Source organism: Hakea prostrata, chromosome 4, assembly GCF_041222555.1.
Source record: "Hakea prostrata isolate BN-2017 chromosome 4, UWA_Hpros_2, whole genome shotgun sequence".
In the NCBI taxonomy this organism is placed as follows: Eukaryota; Viridiplantae; Streptophyta; class Magnoliopsida; order Proteales; family Proteaceae; genus Hakea; species Hakea prostrata.
This window is the reverse complement of record NC_142603.1, coordinates 4,227,584-4,251,004: the sequence shown is the minus strand read 5'-3', so window position 1 is coordinate 4,251,004 and position 23,421 is coordinate 4,227,584. Positions and strand designations below refer to the sequence as shown.

Here is a 23,421-nt window from a genome sequence, read left to right as displayed (position 1 = left end):
TGATCGGGTATTCTTGACACGATGATTGGACTATCCATTAACACTATGGTCTAGACAACTGTATTGAACCCGTTGGTCGGACCGATGAGGTAGAATGACTATTTTAGTCATTAACACACCCATTCTGCGGCATCAAAGTGTAGTTATGGTCCCGATGAAATCTCGACCATTCGTTTCTCTTCATTTCACATAAGTGAACATTCCTTTGGTAAAATTTATTTATGAAACGAGTGATCAAGATTTCGTCTCCACTATTTAATAAAATGTAAAACCCTTTTTTCTACCGCCACTTTAAGATTCTTCAAGCAAACCATATTTAAATGAGGGTGATATTGACTTTTGATTTTTCAATCTTAATTAATAATAAAAGGTAAAATAAATATTATACATTGATCCTTAAACATCTTCTTAACACCGTTAGAAGTTTGGAGTGTAATGGTGATTTTATAAAGACTTACATTCAATTAGCAATTAAGTTATACTGTAAGGAGGCATCATGTAATTATCCCAAAAAATTTGAGCCGTCGCAAAAAAAGAAAAGGTTCACCTTCTCACCTCGCTGCTCAACAGGGTCAGGGTTCCAGCGTGGGTCGGTCGGTCGGAGGCGCTGGAGTCCAGATCGATTTAGAATTCTTGACAGCAAAGATTGCTTTTGATTTGGGTTTCGACGTTTTTATGGGGGTGTGGGATCGATGATGCACGAAGGATGCTCGCGATCCCCTGCTACGCTTTCTTCTTCTTGCTAGTTCGGGCTGCCGCCGCTGCCGTTGCATGCGCCGGTAGCATCGCTTCCTGACCTTCGACTCTTCACCACCTCTTCTTTCCTCATCTGCGACAACAAAATCATCATCGTCACCGAAACGACGATCAAAACATCTTCTAGTAAGTAAAGAAACAGCAGAACACCGCCGCTAAGATCAATTTAAATTGCTCCGGCGAGATCGACGAGTCGGACCGCGTCATGTCTAAAGCTCGTGTCTACACTGACATTAATGTTCTCCGTCCCAAAGAGTATTGGGATTACGAGTCTCTCACCGTTCAGTGGGGGTAAGAACTAAGAAGCCCTAATTTCCAGTTGCTATCTCTTTTATGTTTCTTTCCAAATACACTGTGACATAATTAACGTGTAATAATGACTTCTCTCCCAACTCCGTCTTCTTACAATAACAGAGATCAAGATGATTATGAGGTTGTTCGGAAAGTTGGAAGAGGAAAATACAGTGAAGTTTTTGAAGGAATAAATGTGAACAGTAGTGAGCGATGCATCATCAAGATCCTCAAGCCTGTCAAGAAAAAGAAGGTGATATTTGTATTTCCAATTGTTTATATTCTCTACTGCTCACTCTCAAGATTACTGTTGTCTTGTTCAACTAATGTCATGGAATCATCTTATTAGCTTACCTTCTTCTGTTTGTCTTGAGTTGATCGCCTATTAATCTGACTTGCCAGGTATTTCCTGGGGCTTTATTGATGTTGAACGTTCTAAACTATTTTCAGCTAGCTGTGTTGCTTTATACGATCTTCATTAGATATCTGAGGAGAATTTCTGTCATGAATTGTTTGTCCCATTAATTAAATTGTAGCCATTTGTATTGTGCTAACTACAAAGGATAGAAAGGATAACAGAAGTGAGTGAATATAGAATTATTGCAGATGCCTTGCTTTTATTTCCACAGAGGGTGAACATTTATCTGAATATATGATATTATTTCATAACTTTGTATATAGGAGTAATATTTTAGTAAGTTTTAAGTCAAGATAAACACTCCTCAGCCTTTTCGGAATTAAATGGGATCGGCTAATTGCTGCTTTGAAAAGATAAATACTAGTAATAATAGTTAAAAAGAAAAGAACACGACAGCAACAAGCGAAAGGACCAAATCTGTAGAAGGCATAAAAGATTTGGTGAAACAGCTACACAAGATATCTGGATTCAGTGTATCTGACTTTTATAACCATAAGAATAGGTGAGTAGCTTACTCTTTTTCAATATCAGAAGAATCTTATGAGTGAATAAACAAACCACTACTAAAGATAGGAAAAAATAGGTGTCCGTAAAAGGGGGAAGAAATTCAACAAATGTTAATATTGGTGGAGATTGCTCCAAGAGCAATAGATAGATTTTAAAGAATCTTGTACCAGGCAAGAAGTACCAAAGGGGGAAGTGGTAGTCCATGTAGAGTCATAGTGAAGGATCTCTAAGTAGACTCAATCCACTCAGATACTGGACACAATTTTCAAGTCATTTGATCATATCAACTGAATTGACTTCTTGGATTCTTTGCAAATTAAGTCTCCTTTGTTGCTGGGAACTTTGGGATCTTTGTATCTGTTTTTTAAATCTATGATATGGCCTCCATTTTAGCGTGTAAGCACTGGGGAAATTGGAAAATTTTATAATGTTTCATCCATTCTCTGTTGCAGCATTCCTTCGTATCAATTTGAAAATGGAAAACTTAAGGTGTCCTTTTCTTTTTCTGGTATAAGTAAAACTTAGGCTGTCAGAAGTCCCCAAATTGCAGGGTTAGCGTTGCCATCTTATGCGGAAAGGATTTCCATCAAGATGAGTTCGTGATGCAGCCTACGTGATTCCTATGGCATCCAGAACCTTAGAGTTTTCCTTTTAACTTGTTCGAGAGTTATGGAGAATTATGGTTGTGAATCAGGTCACAGCAAGTACTACTGCGGCCATAGTTAATTGAGGGTAGTTATAAGTTCTATTTTTTATGGACAGACTTGTCTAATCCTTGTTTAATTGGAATCATTCTATTCAATATTCACTGTCAGAGAATTTATTTTCACCCATGGATATGAAATTTCTTGAAATTGTATGGGTTTACTCTGAAATCCTCAGAGGTTATGGATTTTTTTATTTTGATTATTATTATTAAATGTTTTCATTTGAGATGGAACTTCAAGGGATAATAGATTAGCTCTAGTATGAATGAAGGACTATTTTATAAGGGAAACACCCATCTCTGATAGTTCAAGGAGTATATATAGTGATACATGCTGGCACTGATATGAGATAGACCAAGGAATGTTATATGTACCTTAAGTATAATATCTATGTAAATGCATAATATGTGACACCGTGGAAATCATTTTTGTGAGGAGTGATGCGATCTGTCCTTTTTATGCAATATTTGCTTCAAAGATACTTTCGAATGCTTCTTAAGATGTGACATCCTGCTGTACTGTCAATGTTCTGTAGCTATTACGTAAAATATTTCCTTTTCTGTTTTAACTTCTCTTGTTGCTCGGTTCTCCTTTTTTCCTTTTTTTTTTTTGGTGTTTGGGGGGGGGGGTTGGGGAAGGGACATTGGAGGTGGGGTTGTTGGGACTTATTCCATGTAACTTGAAATTCCATGTTGGTTCTTTTGCAGATAAAAAGGGAAATAAAAATACTTCAAAACCTTTGCGGTGGCCCTAATATTGTGAAGCTGCTTGATGTTGTCAGAGATCAGCATTCAAAAACTCCTAGCTTAATATTTGAATATGTGAACAGCACAGATTTCAAAGTCTTGTACCCCACACTGACAGATTATGACATACGCTACTACATATATGAGCTTCTTAAGGTTTTGTCTCTTCATCTGACTTATTGCAACTTCCATCTATTTAGTTTACAATTTTTTGCTTTTTACTTGTACAATTGTGCTTGAACCCTCATGAGATTGATCTCTTACTTGTTTAAAGTGAAGTGTGTCATATGGAATCAATTATAAGGTAATGGAAATGAGGTTATTGTTGTTCAGAATTCGTTAGAATAATGTAAAAGGACTATGGTAGAGGCATAGTGTCTTGAGAGTCATGTAATTGTAGCTAAAGGGAAAGCTAAGAACTTATTCTTGTCAAAGACGGGCATAAAGTCATAAACACTATGTTACTTTTGTCTGCTGCGGTATTTATGTGTTTGTAAGGGAGAATGCGGTAGGATCTGGAGGCTTCCAGTTATCTGATATGGCATGTTATGTGGGGCCCAAAGTACAATAACAAGAACTCAGCGTTACCCTGACTTAACGTGGTTGGCTGCAGGGATCCAAACAAAACAAGTCAAGGAAAACTGAGTCCTAACTGAGAAAAAGGGGAAGGAAAACAAATGTGAAAAATGAAAGTTGGAAACAAATAACAGAGTAAAAGATGAAAGATAGTTAAAGGAAACAGACCCAGGCCCAAAGTATGCATTATTATTTTTGGCAGTAAAAAGCTTTGAGAAGCCAGTACAACCCAGAGCTTGCATACCCGGAGATGGACTACAAACTTGAACAAGGCCACATTGCCAATACAGAGGGTATATGGTCAAAACTTGGCTCTGAAATTTGATGCATTGAAAATCAGAACGTGCCTTGTCTGACCAAAACTCGGGATTGTCATCGTCATGTCATATGGCAAAAAGAAGCGGGCCATCTATTTTTTGCATCCCAGAGATATTGCTGTTGGTATTATTGACCTGGACTTCTCACATGTTCTTGGGATGAGGGTCTCAACTGGATCTTGTTTGGGTTTTTTTTTTTTTTTAAATAAAACTTCCCCCCTCTCTCTCTCTTCTTCTTTGTGTGGGGTGATTGGGTGTGTAGGGGGGGGGGAAGAAGGGGCTACATCCACAAAAGCAGCAAACAATATGTAAATCTCATTCAGCACGTGGTAGTCTCCTTTAGCCTTTTATGTCTTGAAAGATTTTAAAGATATTCAATCTTTGGAACGGGCTTGGTCTTATGTGGTTTGCATCAAAAGTAATTTTGAGAAGCTAATGCTGCCTACTGTGTTATCTGGCTCAAACCTTTTAAATTTTGTCAGTACTGGATGTAGCATTTCCGTCTTGACTAATCTCCCCCCTCCTTGATGCAGGCGCTAGATTACTGCCATTCACAAGGTATCATGCATAGAGATGTCAAGCCTCACAATGTTATGATTGATCATGATCTGAGAAAACTTCGCCTGATAGATTGGGGCCTTGCTGAATTCTACCATCCTGGCAAGGAATACAACGTTCGTGTAGCATCTAGGTATGGCCTTAATATATCTTATTCATACTTGAAAATTAAAAAGGATTTTGTCTGCCGCTGGGGAAAATATTTGTTTTCACTTGTACTTTATGATCATACTGTCTGGGCATGATGTGAACATGTTGATATTTTCTCCAATCTGACATCCTCTTTTTGCCATGTCAGAATAATGTTCTAAAAATGCATTTTTCTTCGAACGTTTTTGTGTTTAAAACAAGAGAAAGCCCTATTGATGGTGAATGAGAAGTGCACACTTCTTAATTTCCTAGCTTTAGACTGAGTGGATAATTGTGAGTTTTTAATGGCCTACCTGGCCTACGCAGTAAAGAAACCTGAGTGACCTAATGGGCTGCTGTTGAAATGTGTCATGAAGGCTACTGGATTTGGTGTTATTCACTGACTTCCGAACTCATTGACTTGGTGGTTTTATCAATTTCTATTACACATTTTGTTTCGCCTGTTCTGTTATGTACCAACCTTTATCTGATGTAAGCCTCAAATTGAGAAGGCCTTTCATTCTCATTTGCTTTTCCTTGGATGTGGTAATTGAATGAAGCGTTGCTTCAAATTGTTGGTCAGTAGAGTTCATTAAGATAAAACTCAGTATGGAATCATTGGGTGTCAGTATATGCTGTTATAATGTTTTGTATCCAAAGGCTTTTTTATGTCTGTTTGTCTGCAATAGTGCATTAAAACATAAGCTCTGAATTTACTTCTGTATTTTGTTTCATACTTGGGATTGATTTCTGAAGATAATAGAGAATTAGCAGCTTAATCCACGCTAAATGTACCATATCAGTATGTCAGAGATTATAACTGAGTCCATTAGATTTCTTAGAACCTCAACAATAGTGGGGGATGAAGTTAAGAAAATGCATTTTTCCTCAAGGGAACCCCCTTTTAGTATCTGATGAAAAGGGGTGGAGCATTTATGACATAGCATCTCCATATGAACAGTGATACATGTGGAGTTGTGCAACTTCACTTTTGAGTTGGCGTTTTACTAAACCTTTCCAGTAATGTTGTACATCAATGCAAAAGTAGTGAGTGGATAGTCTTGTAATATCTATAGGGAATAGATTTAGAATCCAACTGATCTTATCTGTTAAATGGTCTATATTTGATAATGTGGTATTAGACATTCTTATATGGTAAAAGTAATGCCTTAATATTTGATGTTTGATACTTGATATGAAGTGAATATATTGGTTTAATTCCAGTTTTATAATTTAAAGTTACCGTTTTGTTAAATCATGTTTTTCAGGCTTAAATGGGATGTCTATATCTGTTCTCTTTTCGGGGGTTTTAAGTTCTTCATTTGCAAAGTTTTTGACTCATTTCACATTCTTGCCTGGAGAAAGTTAACTATGTGTATCTGCTGTTGTGCAGATACTTTAAAGGGCCTGAACTCCTTGTCGATCTGCAAGACTATGACTATTCCTTGGACATGTGGAGCCTTGGTTGTATGTTTGCAGGAATGGTGAGAGATGTTCTAGTGTCAAATGCTGTGTAATTACTAATACCAAATGCTGTGTAATTTCTTATACCAAAATTTATATCGTTTGAAGTGCCATGTGTATTTTTTTCCTTGTTATTTTACTTAATCACGTTCCTGAATCTTGGGTATATATTGAGCAGATATTTCGTAAGGAGCCATTTTTTTATGGCCATGACAACCATGACCAGCTTGTCAAGATTGCCAAGGTAATGTTGACTCCACTTTGCAAGTCTTTTGTTTATAGGTTATGCAAAAGAATTCATTGATAACAAACCAAAACATTTTAGTTGATAGTATGGGGTGGCATCCCTTTCCTTATTTCACAACGTCACTGTGCATCTATAGATAAAATGGAATAGGGGTGGCGGGATGATACGTAATTTCTTTCTGTGTGTAATCTTTTTAGTTCTGCTATTGTTTGTCAGCCTGAAAGGCAAAGTTGTTATTCTGTTATATGTACATCTTTCTTGGTCAGCTCTTGCTGTAGTATATCCTAAGATGATTCTGTACTCTCTGCTGGTGAATATTTAGAAGCAAGGTAGCAGGAGGACCACAGAAGTGCTTGCATATTGATACTTAGGTCAAGTGTTTATAATGATGCATGTTAGCATGTTTCCATGCCACAATAACAGGTTTCCTGGCAGATTTGCATATACTGTATCCCAGGACACCTATTACTGCAGAACTGTGCACGGTGTCTTGCTAGTTTAATAAGCCATTTACGGGGAACTGTCACAATAATTGTTGGGAACATCATGGCACCTCAATCTAGTAATTAAGTATTTTTTATGCTGGGGTATGCATATTATGACTGGGATACAAGTGATTGGAGGACAAGGTCCATGTAAATCTCATTTAGTTTCTTTTTTTCTTCTTTCCTCTTTTTTTTTTTTTTTTTTTTTTTTTGGGGGGGGGGGGGGGGGGGGGGGTGGGGGCTGGGGCGAAGAAGGCAACCCCACTTAGTTGGGATAAGACTGAATATATAAATAAAAAATTATTCAGTGGTCCCTTTATTGCTTATAATGCTGACCTGACTGTGGTTTGTGATGAAAAATCTCTTTTCAGGTACTTGGGACAGATGAACTAAATGCATACCTAAACAAATACCAATTGGAGCTGGATCCTCAGCTTGATGCACTTGTGGGGAGGTATGGAAAGTATTGATTTAGGCGCTCAACTAGGCATTGCTAAGGCGCTTAAAGCATTATTGATATGTATATTAATTTCTATTAGTATATTGATATAATTTTTTGCATGGTTTATCAAGAATCAACTCTTCAAGCTGTGTCTAGAATACAGGAATCAATAGTGTAAGCACCTTCATGGGGAAAAACCTACAGTTAAGCAAGATACCAAGAACTAGAGTTAACATTCATATTTTCTTATGTGAGAAAGGTAATACAAGTTGAGCAAATATAAAATGTAAAGGATATTCATGAAAAAGGACAAAGCTGTAAAATAAAATTACCAAGTTACCAAGAATAAGCAGTATAAACCAAAAATATTGTCGGTCTACCAAATATACAACATTGCAATAAGGTGTCGGAGTTGCAATTATCTTTCTAAGCCAGCCACTTTTATTCATGTGGGCTGATAACCTGTCAAGAGTTGGTAGTCTATCCCAATCCTATGGCGACCACCCATGGGCTTTCCTACCTCATTTTTTAGTCATTTCTGTTCAAGTTGATGTTATATCACTTCCTAAACTTGTCATACTTTTTGAAAACCTCCATTGTGCAACATGGGAGGTCAGATTGGTTTGTGATTTTTTTCCAATGGACAGATAAAAACATGTTGACTGAATTTAGACCTCAACTAAGTCTTGGACATGGGAGTTAGTAAGGATGTGACTGAGTGGGTTCTGGATAATGGTATGCTGGCCTCCTATTCCTTGTAATATGTTGTTAATGATAATACCAAGATTACATAATACCTGATGGAAATGTAAACTCGTATCAAATATAATAATAACATGAGTATAGTTTATTCAGCTACCATCTATGATATTTATTTATGTACCCTTTTTTAAATTTCTACCTACGATCTTAAAATTTAATCTAAGATATCACTGTCCAGTTTGTACCCGATATCTGAATAACTGGATTAATATTGAAATTAGTTACTATTCTAATTGAAGTAAAATTTTCAACCAGCAATGTACTTCCCTAGGTACGACTTATAAATTGGATCGAGGTTGCTTTGCTAAATCTTTTACAGATAATGTTCATCTATTCCATTGTGCAGGCACAGCAGGAAGCCCTGGTCCAAATTTATTAACGTGGATAACCAGCATCTAGTTTCACCTGAGGTATTATTGAATATGTTTGATTCACTTGATTTTGAGTTGCCAAATTTCCAGTTCTCTTTAACAATGGGTAGTGTCCATATGACTTGCAGGCCATTGATTTTCTTGATAAGCTCCTCCGCTATGATCATCAAGACAGGCTTACTGCGAGGGAAGCAATGGTAATCTGAGGATTACTGTACTACTATTTTACTATTTTATGTTGCTATTTGATTTCATACTGGTTTTAAGTGAAAAATTGATGGTTCTAACATTCAAATGTTCACCTTCTCTACCAAGAGGTTCGAATGGAGTCCAGTAAGGGTCAATATCACTTGACTGGGAGGTCAGATGGGTATTATTGACTCTTTTACTTATAGGGTAGAGGAACGTTTACTTCCATTTAATGGTTTACTTCTAATTCACTCACAGTGAACAAAAATTTTGCCAGAACCATATTACATTTCTTTTTTCTTTGGGGGTGTAATCGTTTTGGGCATTAGTGGTGTTTGCTCTATGAATTTGCCACCTTAAAAGAGATTAAAGGGTGTACTTTGTGCTTGGACCATTATGAAGTGTTACATAGGCCTCCTCCTGTAATCGCTTATGGCTTTTTAGGTTTAAAATTTTGCTGAAGTCCATAACTTCGTTTTCTCTAGAAACTTTCAGGTTTCTTTTATTAGGTTCATAGTATTAAAACTGCTCATCTACTTGGTATGATTGCATGTTTGAAGCATTTTGATATGTGTTTTATGTTTGTTGTGCAGGCCCATCCATATTTCTCCCAAGTGAAAGCTGCGGAAAGTAGTAGAATGAGGACACAGTAACCTGCTACATGAGTAGTTACATGATGTAAGAAACAAAAATCTAATGGTGCATGTTTATGTTACATGCTTTGGTTAAATGATCAGATGTCTTTGTTCAGTTCGAGGCAGTAGCTCTTCGAATTTATTATATGCTTTCCTGACTCGCCCCTCCTTGATAGAGAGATTTAATGTTCTATTTTGCTGTCATATTTTGACATGTTTCTTGTTCTTCAATTTAAATGTAGAGAGGTCTTCATCTGTTCATCATGAATATTTAAAATAGGAATCCAAAGAATTGAACATGGGAAAAAGAACACCGCCTGATCATGATTGGCTCGTGATTGGGCAGTGTTCTTGTGCAGATTTATTTGACAGTGGTTAATTGTTAGATATTTTTATATCACCTTACCCGAACAATTTTTCGTAGAAGGTCGTTTTGATATTTTAACCCAATGTTTTTTATTTTTATTGGTCAACTTGACTATTTCGATTATATCCTCTAGGGGAGCTTTGTCGTCGGTAAGGGTCGAACCCATAATATCTCCACTGAGAAGCATGAATTTTACCATTTTACCATTTTATCAACCGTGCATTGACATTAACCAAATGTTATGATTATGGTCTACCCATCATTGTGCCAAGATTTATCCATGAAATAATTTTTGATTTTAAAATAGTTAATTCTTAAGGATTAATCCTGTTGGTATATAAATGAAGATCAACTGAATGGCACAACTGTGATAGATTATAAAATGTGGAACCATTTGGATGATGCCCCTTAGCTAACCAGACCAAAGGCTAACCAGACCAAAGGCTGGAACTTCGATGAAGAAAGCTCCTCAACACTAATCTATGACGAACCAAAAAACCATCGCATCTTGCATCGCAAGAGACATTTTGCGGCAAATTCGATTGTGTGGAATATTACAATTCAAATATTAGAACATAAAAGTTAGAATATAAAAGTGAAAATACTTTATGCAATTGAATTTACTAGACAATCAATAGGAATTGACTAAATTCATTCGACATTCAGTGGGAGATTTTCTTTGAAGAGAGCCAACTACAAAAGTTTGTCTGTCATTATGTTGCATTTTTTGGGATTTTATTTTTTTTGCTAAAACTTCATAGAAATTAATTATGTACTAAATCATATTAGTATACAAATCCTATCCTGTCAAGGACTTTTATGTGGCGAAAAACATTTTGTTGGTTTGGTGATGATTTAAAACTTCATTGCTAACCCTTTCCCGTTAATTGTTTTTCTTTTTCTATCTCCCCAATGATAAAAGGGAAATTATCAAGGCCGCCCCATAAGTTATCCACTAATATTAATGTCACCCATGAGTTATTCACTTTATCAAACAAACAATTTATTAGTTATCCATTTTCAATAATCAATATTGCACCCATGTCCTAAGTCTAAAATACTATGATTGACATATACAACTAGGGGCGGAGCCAGGATTGAAAGTTGTGGGGCCGAATATATGTGGGCAATGAATTGACCCACGGTGGGTCCCACAATTTATAAGTAAATTATAAAAATATATTAAAATAAAATAAGGGCTAAAATTGTGGGAGAAAAATTTTAAAAAAATCTTAGAATTTAAATTGCTATTAGTAGGAATCCAAACTTTATGAGAAAGTTTAAGTATTCAAAAATAAAATTAAATGATTACAATTATACATGATAAAATTGATTGTTGAAATCCTAATCGAGATTTAAATTTTCATTAATAGAAAATGAAATTTTAGGAGAAAAATTTAGGATTAAAAAAAAAATCAATGATTATTATTAGATATGATAAAATCAATGGCTGAATTATAACGAGATTTAAATTGCTATTAGTAGAATAAAAAATTTAGGAGAAAGAGAGAACAACAGAAGATAAAAAAGAGTATACTTTATGAAAATAAGCTTAGAAAAATTGTGAGTGTGTGAGAGAGAGAGGAATAATTTGAGAAAGAGAGAGTGAATACCTGATAATGTGGAGAAAATTTAGGAAAATTCCAATATCTGCTAACTATTCCACTATTTTGTGAGATGTGTGAGAAAAAGAAGAGAGAAAAAATAGAAATAAAATAGGAGATTCACGAGAGAATATATAGGGAGAAATTCATGGATCGTGAATTAGTTTTTAATTAGAAGTTAACATTTTATTCCTTCAAACTAGGGATTTAATGAAAACCATAATTAAGAATGACATTTATACCCATTATCTTTATTTTAAATTTTTATTTTTAATTTCTGGAAGGGGCCAAATAGTAGTATTTCACATGTAAAGTGAGAGAAATAACAAAAAATATAGGTATAGTTTAAATTTTTTCAAAATTCGAGGGGGCCATGACTGCCTCCGGCACCCAGAGCTACTGTATACAACCAAAACTTTGTAAGGATTTATGATTAAAAAAAAAATAATCACAAACAGTAGAGAAAAAAAAATTTGAGTTGCCAAAAAGAAGAAAAAAAGAAAGAAGCTCAAATTTTTATTATAGCTAGCTAGAAAGCTTTATTACATTTCCCATAGTTCCAAACCTAGCTTGTTTCTGTTGCCAGAAAGCTTTATTACATTTCATATGGTTCCAAACCACCGATCCTTGTAGTCATGGTCGAATGAGCTTCTCGCTGTTTGCGAAACTGGTAAGAAAAACTCAAGCTTAGTTAGTTCTCAAAAAACGCATAAAGAAGAAAGTCATGGTAAATGCATATGAAGGGATATAATTGTTCTTCTTTTCCATTTTTTCTAAGATGAATGGAAAGTAAAATCGAAATCTAAAGGTACTAGTTCTATCAGTCTGCACCATATGATAAAATCCCCAGGCAATTTTAGGATGGAGGACGGTAAGCAGTTACCTTTCAAATTTCAATGTTATCATGGGAAGACTCCCGAAGAGATGGAGGAGAGAGATGATTGTGAGAAACATCTCTGCAACAGACAAAATCATCAATGGAGGCAACCGGAAAAAAGAAGAAAAATAATTAGTTTTCCATTTACTTACATGACTTTGAGGTTGGGAAGGTGAATGACCCCACTTGGAACTTTTCCTGTTAACTTATTGTTGTTAAGACGACTGTAACATCAAGATCAAAAGGATTAGCACAGACCAATTTGCCACCAACAATGTTTGGTCAATTAGATGAAAAAGACTTACAGGTACCGAAGTGATTTCAAGTTAGAAAAAGAATTCGGAATCGGCCCTTCTAAGCTGTTTTGATAAAGATCCATGCTAATGAGACTCTTCAAATTACCCAACTCCATAGGAAGTTTTCCTCCAATATTATTACCATAGAGCTCCCTGCAAGAGCGACACGAATTTTTATTCACACTCAAAAGACCAGCAAGCTTCAAAATTAACAAAACGTCTACATTCAATATTAAACCAGAAGCTAGAAACGATAATTTACAAGTACTGTAGATGCTGGAGCTTGCCAAGCTCCGGTGCCAAAGTACCAGAAAGACCATTGTCGCCAAGATCGCTGCACAACAAAAGGGGGAATAGAATCAACAAAGAGAAAGTAGAAGCTAGAAATTTTGTTGTGATTGAAAGAGGGTTAGATGTCAAATGAGCTAAGAGATACTTACAGTCGGATTACATTATTGTTGGAGTCACAAGTGATATGAAACCACGTACATGGATCAACAAGGGTAGTATCCCAGCTCTCTAGAACTTTTCTGGGATCGGAGAGTCTAGCTTTGAGGGCACCCAAAGCATCTCCTGTAATTTAATGAGATCAAGAAAAGATAGTTGTTAGAGATGTGATGTAACTAGGAGGAGGAAGACAAAAAAAACTCGAAAAATAAAAGAAACCAACCGTCAGAGTTGCTGGAAGCTATAACAGCAAGCATAAAGAGAACTGTGACTGAAAGAAAACAAGAAGCCATTGAGAATTAGCTTGGAATCCAAGACCTTACTGCACCATGCACAGAGGTGCCTCCTTTATTTATAATAAATTTTATGTGATATCATTTGTTTAAATTTCCTAAGGCCCTGATTTAGGTATATTTAGGGCCCTGATTTTAGGTATATTTAAGGTCCTGATTGACCCTGATATATTTAGATATTTAAGGTAAAGCATACACAATTATTGATTTGGGAACATAAAATTTATGAAAATGAGTTTAGATACTTAGGTTAGTGAGATAGTAAGATTGTTACTTACCAAAAAATGAAAGGATACTCAGATTATTACATACCAAAATAAAAGAAAGGGATGCCGCTACTGATTTTTCGTCCATCGTTTGCGAGGTGAATGTAACTGCTGATTTTTTGGCTGGTTTTATTTCATCTGAATCGGAGACGGAACATATATTCCTAGTCAATGCCTTAACCCCCTCGTCAGACAGAAATTGTTGCCGACGATAAAGGGGGGCATATCTATTATAGTTTGTAATTTACTATTTTATTTTATAATATATTAATCAACGCCTTTTTACCAAAACTAAAAATAAAAGGGATGCTCGATTTGTGTAAATTCATTTTTTATTTTGAATATAATTTTTTTAAATTAAACTAACATAGCATGGTTGGGGTGGATGGGTTTGGCCCAAGGGCCAAACCCGAACCCAACCCAATCTTGTCAAGGCTGATTGATTCTTTTGTGTCCCAAGCTTGCTCTTCAGGGTTGAAAAAAAATCGGGTCAAGCTTAGGACGCGTTTGAGTCAGTCCAGGTTAACAGGGTTTTATAGACACCTCAATAATTAATATCATGTGCAATATTTTCCACCCAACTTGCCCTTGCCTCTGCCCCATCCCCCCACACTCACACACAATTGACATGGGAGGCCTGTCTCAGGGCTTATGTGAGTGTGGGGGTATGGGGGCATGGATTTTTTTAGGATCTACGTCCTTGGAATTCTCTGTAATTCCTATCTAAGGTTGTTAATAGATTCCTAATAATAAAGGAAATTGAAAAATACCTAAAATCTCTTTCTATTTTCCTCACTCCTTACAAAATCATAATTCTATTTTCTTATCTCCTCTCTCCTCACAAAATCTAAAAACTCCCTAAAATTTAGAGGTGCAAATTTGGCCCGGGTAGCCCTGAGCCCTAATAGGGCTTGGACTAAAGATTTTGGCTCTAAGAATAGGTTAGGCCTTTAGGGCCAAAATATTCTGGCCCTGAACTAAGGCTGAGTGCGGGCATGTGATTACTCTTTGGCCCACCTGGTCAGCCAACCTGTCCCTGATTTTTTGCCTTGATTTTAGCCTTGATCCTAACCCTACTTTTGGCCATAATCCTAGCCCTGATTTTGGCCTTGATCTTGGCCATGATTTGAGTCTGGATCCTCCACCCACATTGAGATGAATTAATTGCAATCTACATGTGTGGATGCTTGACACTTGTCAAATTTAAATTTTAAAAATATGATCCTTAGGAATCACTTTTTTCACTTGCCATTAGAAGTTGTTGACCAAAAATCTTGATTAATTGGTGTTCTGTGAGTGGAGATAGTCCATCTTCTTATCATTCTTTTTGTGGTAAATCATCCTCCATCATTCATGACAAAGCCCTTATGTATTCTTTTTTGGTCATCTAACCTTTTGAGATTTTATGTGCCTGTTGAACAAAGAAATATAATGTATTTGTTTTTTGTTGAAATATAATGGAGGCATGTCAAGGGTCATATGCATCAATAGGAGGACACTTGTTGTTGGGATTTTGGGGTGAGGTGATTGATGTTGTAACTGTCAAAAACCTTAAAACTATTTGTTATGCATTTTAGATGGGTAATTACAAGTTTGAATTGAAACATGATATTGCATGGTTTTCTATTTTCATTTTAAGTTAAGGACTATAATAAGGATGCAATAAAATTTTCTTCATTTTAATGATGATACCAATACTTTTTGGTGATTTCTTTTAATTTATTGTTGACTGAAAATTTAAAACTTTACATATAATTTTCAATTTAAAGCAATGATATAATTTTCAATTTAAAGCAATGAGAGACTTTCTAAGCTCAATATGGAATTATAGAATATGAATTTATTAATGTTTAAATTATTAATTATTTTATCATTTTGTAGGAGTTTGAATCATTTTTTATTTTTATCTTAGTTTATTTGTAATACTTTTATGTATTTTTTTTTTTATAAATTTATTTTTGATATTTTAGGACTAAGCCATGATCAATCAAGGCAAGAATAGGCTTAACTTGCCCCTATGGGGCTTAGGACTAGGGACAATAACCATTAGCCCTAAATTAAGATCAAGACAAGAATGACTCATATTAGAACATACAGGTCAATAACTACTTGAAACAATTGAGCACAGCGAGAGACCAAAAAATCGTGAGAGATAATTAAGAATTTTTCCAATTTGATTTTAATGAGGCATCTAATTGTGACCTTAAGATAATTAAATGCCACATGTCACAATTTTATAGAGAAATTACAGAGAATTGCAGGAAAGAGAATAGTAGAAAATATAAATTTTTTCCAATAGATTCAAGGAAGTTCTTATGTTAAAATAACTGAGCTGGTCAATTAACCAAATTTACAATACTTTCAATTAATTTTTGAGTTACAGAAGAGTTCCCATGGTTCCCCAACCACGCTCCCTGCCCCAAACCCTCCTGAAAAGACTTTCAGCAACCAAAATCATAAGAAACAAGTCCTTGCAGTTCTGGTCCATTAAGCCTCCTGTTGTTTTCGAAACTGGTAAGAAAAATTCAAAGCTCAGTTAGTTCTCAAAATAGCCTTAAAGAAGACCTTCACCATTTCAGTACAAGTCGATTTCATGTGTGCGGAACAGAGTAAAACACGACCCCCCATAACCACACTGACCCAGATGACTACAACCTGCTAAAAGGCCATTATATCAATGCAAGCCAGTAGCAATAACACACACAACACCCCACCTGGCCAAATCCAATTTCTCTCTTTTCCATTTTCTTGGATCTCTCTGAAAAATTATTCATATGATAGAAAATAAGTCCTAAATGTTAAAGCAACACGGTTTCACCGAGTGGTTCCTTACAAATACATGGTATATAGATGCTTGCACAGCATGTACCATGTCAAACTATGTATGGGATGGCAAACGGATGTTTGTGCCAATGCACAACAGATGAAACAATGCATTTAAATTTGAATACAGTTCCCTCAAAACAGACACAAGAATAAGCACCACAAAAGATGAGGAAAAATGATGGTCAAAATATTGAAAGATTGCTTGGTTAGTCATCCAATTCCTTACTTGGAAGCACATATACTCTAAAATCAACATGTCCCCTACCCAAAATATGCCAAGTTTCCCAGACTCTAGTTTTGAAAAGTCTTTCAGAAAACTGTTTGTTAACTGACTATATATGCCTTTACAGTTCGATCAAGGCAGTGTTAAGTTTGACTTGGCGTGCTACCTAACAGAATGAAGTTAATCTGCTACTAGATGAGGATATTTTTATGGATCAAATGAAGGGATAGTTTGGAGAGGCAGTCCAAACCTTTTATTATGAACATTGGCCCCTCATATAGAGATTTTCAATATAGAGAGTTACCCATACCTTTTACTGTTGGTCTATGAAATGGATCCTGTATGAGCATTTCTAATAGATGATGGAAGGAGGGATGGTCATAAGAAACATGGACTTCATATTTGCCTCCTTGACATTATCAGTAGAAGATACTCAGAGGAATTAAAAAGACAAGTAATCTAACAAGTTGCTGCAATGTTGGAAGTGCAACACATCACCCAACAAGATAAGGCCATGACTTGGACTAGAAGAGAAACAAATGCATAGATGATAGAACTAAGGTGAATGATAAAGGAAAATCTAAATCCAAAGCTACTAGTTCTATCAATCTGTGTAATATGACAAAAACCCAGGCAATTCTAAGAGGACAATGGTAAGTGGTTACCTTTCCATGGGAAAACTCCCAAAGGGTCCATCAATTGGAATAGTTCCGCAGAGATCATTGTTAGAAACATCTCTGCAACAGAGACAAAATCATCACAAGCAAATAAGATAGGAAATGAATTTAAGTTATTTACTTTTCCTTTTACTTACAAGACTTTGAGGTCCGAAAGAGCAGTGAGTTCTCTTGGAATTGATCCTGTCAGCTTATTGTTGTTAAGACGACTGTGACATCAAAGACCAAATGGATTAGCACACCATACCATCGGACCCCCAAAAAGGAAAAGAAAATGAACAGAGCAATTCGCCACCAGCAATGATCAGTCAATTTGATGAAAGAAACTCACAGGAACCTAAGTGATTTCAATTGAGAAAAAGACTTGGGAATCTCTCCTTCGAAGTTATTGTCATAAAGATCCATGCTAATGAGATTCTTCAAATTACCCAACTCCTCAGGAATTTTCCCTTCAATCTTATTCCTATAGAGCTCACTGCAAAGAGACACAATTTTTTTTTATTTACAGTCAAAAACCAACAAGTTTCAAATCAGAATTAAAGAAACGTGAATATTCGATACTAAATCAGAAATTAAAAAGGAGAAATTACAAGTACTGTAGATGCTGGAGGTCGCCAAGCTGCGGCCCCAAATTACCAGAAATATTGGAGTTGCCAAGATCCCTGCACAACAAAAGAGGAAAGTAGACATAGGAAGACTCAATAAAGAGAAAGCACAACTCAGAAATTTCGTTGTGATTGGAAAAGAGGTGAGCTAGAGAAACTTACAGTCGGATTACATGATTGTTGGAGTCACAAGTGACATGAAACCACGTACAAGGATTGACAAGTGTAGGATCCCAACTCTGTAGAACATTGCTGGGATCAGCAAGTCTGGCTCTCAAGGCATGCAGAGCATTTACTGAAATTTAATGAGATAAAAAATAATAATAATTCTAAGAGATGTGAACTAAATAGATAAGAAAGGAAGATGAAAAAAAGGGGGAAAAAACCCTAGAAATAAGATAAACCAACCTTCAGAGTTGCTGGAGAGAGTCGGAGAAACTGCCACTGCAAGTAGGAAGAGAAAAGCAAAGAGAAGAAAACGAAAAGCCATTGAGACTCGAGAGAGAAAGGAAAGTGGGAAAAGCAGAGAACGAAAAGAACCCAAAAAGAAGAAATGATTTTGAACGGGCTTTGGAAAATGGAACTGAAGCGTTGTGAATTCAAAGCAAAGGTAGAGAATGGGGGTTTGAGTTTAGGGTCTCGAGGGCAGAATACTCAAGTACAAGGAATCAATGGAGGGTCTTTGTGGGTCTCAGAGACGCAACAATGACCTCATCACACCCTGTTTTCTAGCTCTTAAAGGGTCTTTGTGGGTCTTTCATAAATGCATCAATGACCTCATCACACCCTGTTTTCTGCTCTTTGTGTCTGTGAATGGAATCCTCTGGTCCAGTTCATCGTCAATACTGATTGGCACGTTTGAATGGAAACCAGAACAAGTAACCAGAACCAGTCATTGGAATTTATAAAATTCATCAAACAAATGGAGATTAGAAAAAAATGTTCCATTATTAACATACATTGAATCCTCCCCTCCTCTGATCCTTAGCAATCATTAGCTATCTACTGATAACTCACCCGTCAAATCTGACTCGATAAGCTTTTGACCAGTGGAATATAACACGATAAGCACTCGTTTCCGGTAGTCTCCTGACCCCTTCGGCTTCATAATTTTTTTTTTTTGAAATGAGATTCATTCAGGTGAGCTTGCGCGCACCACGACTACATCCTCAAAGCGCTTTTTATATAATTAATATAGGCAAGGCTTCGCCTCAGGCCCGAGAGAATTCGAACTCTAACCTGCTACGTGGACGCATTGGGCTTTGCCAATTGAGCCACCCCTCGGGGTTCGGCTTCTTAGTTCTTACCACCAGTTGGATCATGGTCAAGGCTGAAAAGCTATTTTGGTGTCTAGTCTACTTTGATATTTTAAACACAAGTTGGTCTATCATTGTGCCAAGATTCATCCGTAAATGAAATAATTTTGATTTTAAAATAGTTGAATCTTAAGGATTTAATCCCATAAGTATATAAATGAAGATCATCAGAAGGATAGTATCATACATTCATAGTAAGCATAAACAATAAATAATTGAATGATACAATAGTGATAGACTATAAAAAGTGGAATCACGTGGATGATGGCACATAACTAATAAGACCGAAGGCTGGAACTTTGATGTAGAGAGCTTCTCAACGTAAAAGTACGACCAATGAAAATCATTGCATCTTGCATCGCTAGAGACATTTTACGGTAAAATCCTTTGTGAGTAACCGAAGAATTTAAAATTTTAACCATGTGGAATGTTATAATTCAAATATTAGAATAAATCCAATGATTTTCTCAAGTAAAAATACTATATGTAGTTGAATTTCCTAGACATTCATTGAGAAATTGACTAAATTCATTAGATATACATTTAGCAAATTTCCTTAAAGTTTGTCTCTCATTCTTATGTTGCATTTTTGGGAACATTTTTTGTTAAAATTTCATAGAAACTAATCATGTACTGAAACGTATACAAATCCTATACTGTGAAACACTTTTTACATGGTGAGAAGCATCCTCTTGGTCTGGTGATGATTTAAAACTCCGTTGCACAACCTTTCACATTAATCTTTTCCCTTTTTCTATTTCCCCAAAGATAAAAGCCACCCCCGCGTTACCTCCTAATATTAGTCACCCCTTGAGTTATTCAATTTATAAAAATACGCCCATTTATTAACATTATTGGGGCCTTTTTTGTATCAATTATGATTCTCATTTTTAGACCTTTTTCATTTTTTAAATATTTTTGGTTTTTATCCTAAATCCCATATTTATTTAAAAAACAAAAAATAAAAACCCTCAAAATTAATAATAGATAAGCCTATTGTAGATTCTAGATCCAAAGCTCATTCATTAATTTTTTTAACAAGTCATTTAGAATCCAAATGCAAATAAAGCTCTAATAGTTAACACTATCATTTTCATAAAACTCATTCTTTTTATGAAAATCTTATTTCCCTCACTCTCAAACCCTAGGGATTTTTTTTCTCAGTCTTTTATCCTAAATATTTGTTCTCAATTTTTAGTGTCATTCATGATGACCAATTTTACATTTTGACATAGCAAATCTAGTTTTCATTCTATAATTTACTCTCAACAAAAGTTACCAAACCATCATCATTTTTTACCAAAAATGAATTATTCTACTCATTTCTTTTAAAAAAGTAAAATTGAAATAAGTCTCAATTAATTTTTACTAATACATTTTCAATATTGCCCCCACATCCTAAGTCAAAAAATAGTATATTTTGACACATATATCCAAAACTTGAGGATTTATGATTGAAAGAGAAAGTAATCGTAGAGGGAAAACAAAAAAATCAAGTTGAGCGTGGATTTAGTTTAAGGTTATTCTTGTTATTTCAACATTGCCAATGGGTTAATTTAAGGAGGTCTTGGGTCCCCACGGGATTATATATAATTTTAGGATGTAAGCCTCCCGGATGCATCATATCCAAAAAACTATTTTTGCTTCTTATTACTTAACGGTGATTTTCTAAATATAAGAGGTGACTTTAATATATTTTTACATAACTTAAGGGGTGACATTAATTTTAGGAAGTAACTCATGCTCCAATTTTTCAAGATAAAAAATACAGGAACCATATCCTATTTAATTGCCAATCGTTGAATAAGGAAGAACAGAACTGGTCAATGAACCAAATTTACAATACTTCAAACTTAATTTTTTATTACAGCTTTTTATGCCGCGAGAAAGTTTAGATACAGCTTTCTGGATGTTTATTTTATTTTTTTAATGTAGCTTCAACAAGATCTTAGAGTTGTTTCATACAACCACTGCCATGAAGGATAATGGAAAATTGCGTTCAGCAACCAAAATCATAAGAAACTGATCCTTGTAGTCCTGTTGTTGATTGCGAAACTGGTAAGAAAAACTCAAAGCTCAGTTAGTTCTCAAAAAACGCATGAAGAAGAAAGTCATCGTTTCAGTACAAGTTAACCGCATGTTTCCCTCCTTAATCCTCTCCATATAGATAAAACTAAAGAGAAATGCAAATCAAGGAAAATAATTATTGTTCCTTTCCTTTTTCTCTAAGATGAATGGAAAACGAAAATTGAATCTAAAGCTACTAGTTCTATCAATCTGCAAAATATGATAAAAACCCAGGCAGGAGGACAGTAAGTAGTTACCTTTTAATGGGAAAACTCCCAAAGGGTCGACCTAGGTGGATTGGAGATATTATTGTTTGAAACATCTCTGCAACAGACAAAATCATTGGAAGCAATTAAGATACGAAATGGTAGCAACAAAAATAAATAAATAAATAATTTAGTTTTCCATTTACGTACAAGACTTTGAGGTTGGGAAGATCAATGACTTCTTTTGGAACTGTTCCTGTCAACTTATTGTTGTTAAGACGACTGCAACATCAAAGATCAAAAGGATTAGCACTCCAATTTGCCACCAACAGTGTTCGGTCATCAATTACATGAAAGAGACTTACAGGAACATAAGGTTTTTCAATTGACCAAAAGATTTGGGAATCTCTCCTTCCAAGTTATTTTCATAAAGATCCATACTCTGGAGTTCCTTCATATTACCCAACTCCACAGGAAGTTTCCCTCCAATCTTATTAGTATAGAGCTCCCTACAAGCGACACAAATTTCTATTCACTCATGGACCAATTCAAAAGCTTCAAAATTAATGAAATGTGTATATTCAATACTAAACCAGAAACTAAAAGAAAAAAATTACAGGTACTGTAGATGCTGGAGGTTGCCAAGCTCTGGTGCCAAAGTACCAGAAAGATTACTGCTGCCAAGAACCCTGCACAATAGAACAGGGAAAGTAGACATAAGAAAATCAAAAAAGAGAAAGTATAAGCCAGAAGATTCGTTGTGATTGAAAGAGAAACTTACAGTCGGATTACATTATTGCTGGAATCACAATAGACATGAAACCACGTACATGGATCGACAAGGGAAGTATCCCAGCTCTCTAGAACATTTCCGGGATCAGTGAGTCTAGCTTTGAGGGCACCCAAAGCATCTCCTGTAATTTAATGGGATTAAGAAAAGATAGTTTCAACAGATATGAAGCAACTAAAATAGGAGAAGAGAGGAAAGAAAGAAGAAGAAGAAGAAGAAGAAGAAACCTAGAAATAAGAGAAACCAACCTTCAGAGTTGCTGGAAACTGCGACAGCAAGCAGAAAGAGAACTGCGAACAGAAGAAAACGAGAAGCCATTGAGTATTAGCTTGGAATCCGAACCTTACTGCACCATGGAGGCTGTATCCTTTATTTATATAATTAGTCTTCTGTGCATGATACAATGTATTTTGTTTTTAAAGAACAAGATCGAGATTATATGAAAAGATGATATACATTTCACAGGAAAGGAAAGACAGATTACCATGCATAACAATGGTGTCACCAGTAGAAATATTGGATATCAAGAATTTTCAGAGATTTTCGTGATTTTTTTCAGATTTTGTGACAGGAGAGGAGGGAGAAAATTGAGAGATTTTAAGAAATTTTCAGATTTGGTTTGAATGAGGCATCTAACTTTGCCAGTAGGATAATTAAATATCATATATCACAAGCTTAAAAGATAATTATAGAGAATTGTAGAAGAGGTGATTTTTTCTAATCTAAAATTATGATAGGATCAATGAATGTTTTTATATTACTAGAAAGATGATTGTTGCCAAGATCCCTGTACACCAAATAAGAAGAATCAACAAAGAGAAAGTATAATAACTAGTCATCGGAGTTTATAAAATTCATCAAACAAATGGGTATTAAAAAAAATATTTTATTAGTAATATACATTGAATCTAGGAGATCTTGAGTTTAAAACTTCCATTTTTCCACACTAACCTTTCCCATT

The 23,421-nt window shown here is 35.4% G+C and overlaps 4 protein-coding genes across 4 annotated transcripts; 1 reads left to right on the top strand and 3 right to left on the bottom strand.

Annotated features, from left to right (window-relative positions):
* The first annotated feature begins 733 nt into the window (after positions 1 to 733).
* LOC149017206 (casein kinase II subunit alpha-2) lies at positions 734 to 9,920 on the top strand. The gene is made up of 10 exons (XM_089151531.1): positions 734 to 1,047; positions 1,171 to 1,300; positions 3,387 to 3,581; positions 4,852 to 5,009; positions 6,399 to 6,489; positions 6,648 to 6,713; positions 7,573 to 7,655; positions 8,752 to 8,815; positions 8,905 to 8,973; positions 9,559 to 9,920. The coding sequence occupies exons 1-10, from the start codon at positions 962 to 964 to the stop codon at positions 9,616 to 9,618; spliced, it is 1,002 nt and encodes a 333-aa protein (XP_089007657.1). The 5' UTR covers positions 734 to 961; the 3' UTR covers positions 9,619 to 9,920.
* Positions 9,921 to 12,457: 2,537 nt separating this feature from the next.
* On the bottom strand, positions 12,458 to 13,484 carry LOC149017205 (BRASSINOSTEROID INSENSITIVE 1-associated receptor kinase 1-like). Its single transcript, XM_089152904.1, has 6 exons — positions 13,415 to 13,484; positions 13,185 to 13,317; positions 13,007 to 13,078; positions 12,754 to 12,897; positions 12,601 to 12,672; positions 12,458 to 12,527 (listed from the first exon to the last, which is right to left on the bottom strand). Exons 1-6 carry the CDS (start codon positions 13,482 to 13,484, stop codon positions 12,458 to 12,460), a joined length of 561 nt encoding a protein of 186 aa, XP_089009030.1.
* Positions 13,485 to 15,961: 2,477 nt separating this feature from the next.
* Positions 15,962 to 18,921, bottom strand: LOC149017204 (leucine-rich repeat protein 2-like). The gene is made up of 7 exons (XM_089154137.1): positions 18,490 to 18,921; positions 18,244 to 18,376; positions 18,067 to 18,138; positions 17,808 to 17,951; positions 17,614 to 17,685; positions 17,465 to 17,536; positions 15,962 to 16,261 (listed from the first exon to the last, which is right to left on the bottom strand). Exons 1-7 carry the CDS (start codon positions 18,569 to 18,571, stop codon positions 16,192 to 16,194), a joined length of 645 nt encoding a protein of 214 aa, XP_089010263.1. The 5' UTR covers positions 18,572 to 18,921; the 3' UTR covers positions 15,962 to 16,191.
* Positions 18,922 to 21,318: 2,397 nt separating this feature from the next.
* LOC149017203 (leucine-rich repeat protein 1-like) lies at positions 21,319 to 22,792 on the bottom strand. The gene is made up of 7 exons (XM_089154268.1): positions 22,709 to 22,792; positions 22,452 to 22,584; positions 22,288 to 22,359; positions 22,036 to 22,179; positions 21,881 to 21,952; positions 21,722 to 21,788; positions 21,319 to 21,452 (listed from the first exon to the last, which is right to left on the bottom strand). The coding sequence occupies exons 1-6, from the start codon at positions 22,776 to 22,778 to the stop codon at positions 21,725 to 21,727; spliced, it is 555 nt and encodes a 184-aa protein (XP_089010394.1). The 5' UTR covers positions 22,779 to 22,792; the 3' UTR covers positions 21,319 to 21,452; positions 21,722 to 21,724.
* Positions 22,793 to 23,421: the final 629 nt, after the last annotated feature.

Coding starts and splice junctions, on each gene's coding strand:
- LOC149017204 (XM_089154137.1), bottom strand. CDS start 18,571: ATGGCTTTTCGTTTTCTTCTCTTTGCTTTTCTCTTCCTACTTGCAGTG. Junction 17,686..17,807: donor TTGAAATCACTTAGGTTCCT/GTGAGTTTCTTT, acceptor TTGATGTCACAG/TCGTCTTAACAACAATAAGC. Junction 16,262..17,464: donor GGGAGTTTTCCCATGGAAAG/GTAACCACTTAC, acceptor TTTTCTTACCAG/TTTCGAAAACAACAGGAGGC.
- LOC149017206 (XM_089151531.1), top strand. CDS start 962: ATGTCTAAAGCTCGTGTCTACACTGACATTAATGTTCTCCGTCCCAAA. Junction 6,714..7,572: donor AGCTTGTCAAGATTGCCAAG/GTAATGTTGACT, acceptor ATCTCTTTTCAG/GTACTTGGGACAGATGAACT. Junction 8,974..9,558: donor TTACTGCGAGGGAAGCAATG/GTAATCTGAGGA, acceptor TTTGTTGTGCAG/GCCCATCCATATTTCTCCCA.
- LOC149017203 (XM_089154268.1), bottom strand. CDS start 22,778: ATGGCTTCTCGTTTTCTTCTGTTCGCAGTTCTCTTTCTGCTTGCTGTC. Junction 22,585..22,708: donor AGTTTCCAGCAACTCTGAAG/GTTGGTTTCTCT, acceptor ATTAAATTACAG/GAGATGCTTTGGGTGCCCTC. Junction 22,180..22,287: donor CTCCAGCATCTACAGTACCT/GTAATTTTTTTC, acceptor TGTCGCTTGTAG/GGAGCTCTATACTAATAAGA.
- LOC149017205 (XM_089152904.1), bottom strand. CDS start 13,484: ATGGCTTCTTGTTTTCTTTCAGTCACAGTTCTCTTTATGCTTGCTGTT. Junction 13,318..13,414: donor AGCTTCCAGCAACTCTGACG/GTTGGTTTCTTT, acceptor ATTAAATTACAG/GAGATGCTTTGGGTGCCCTC. Junction 12,898..13,006: donor CTCCAGCATCTACAGTACTT/GTAAATTATCGT, acceptor TCGCTCTTGCAG/GGAGCTCTATGGTAATAATA.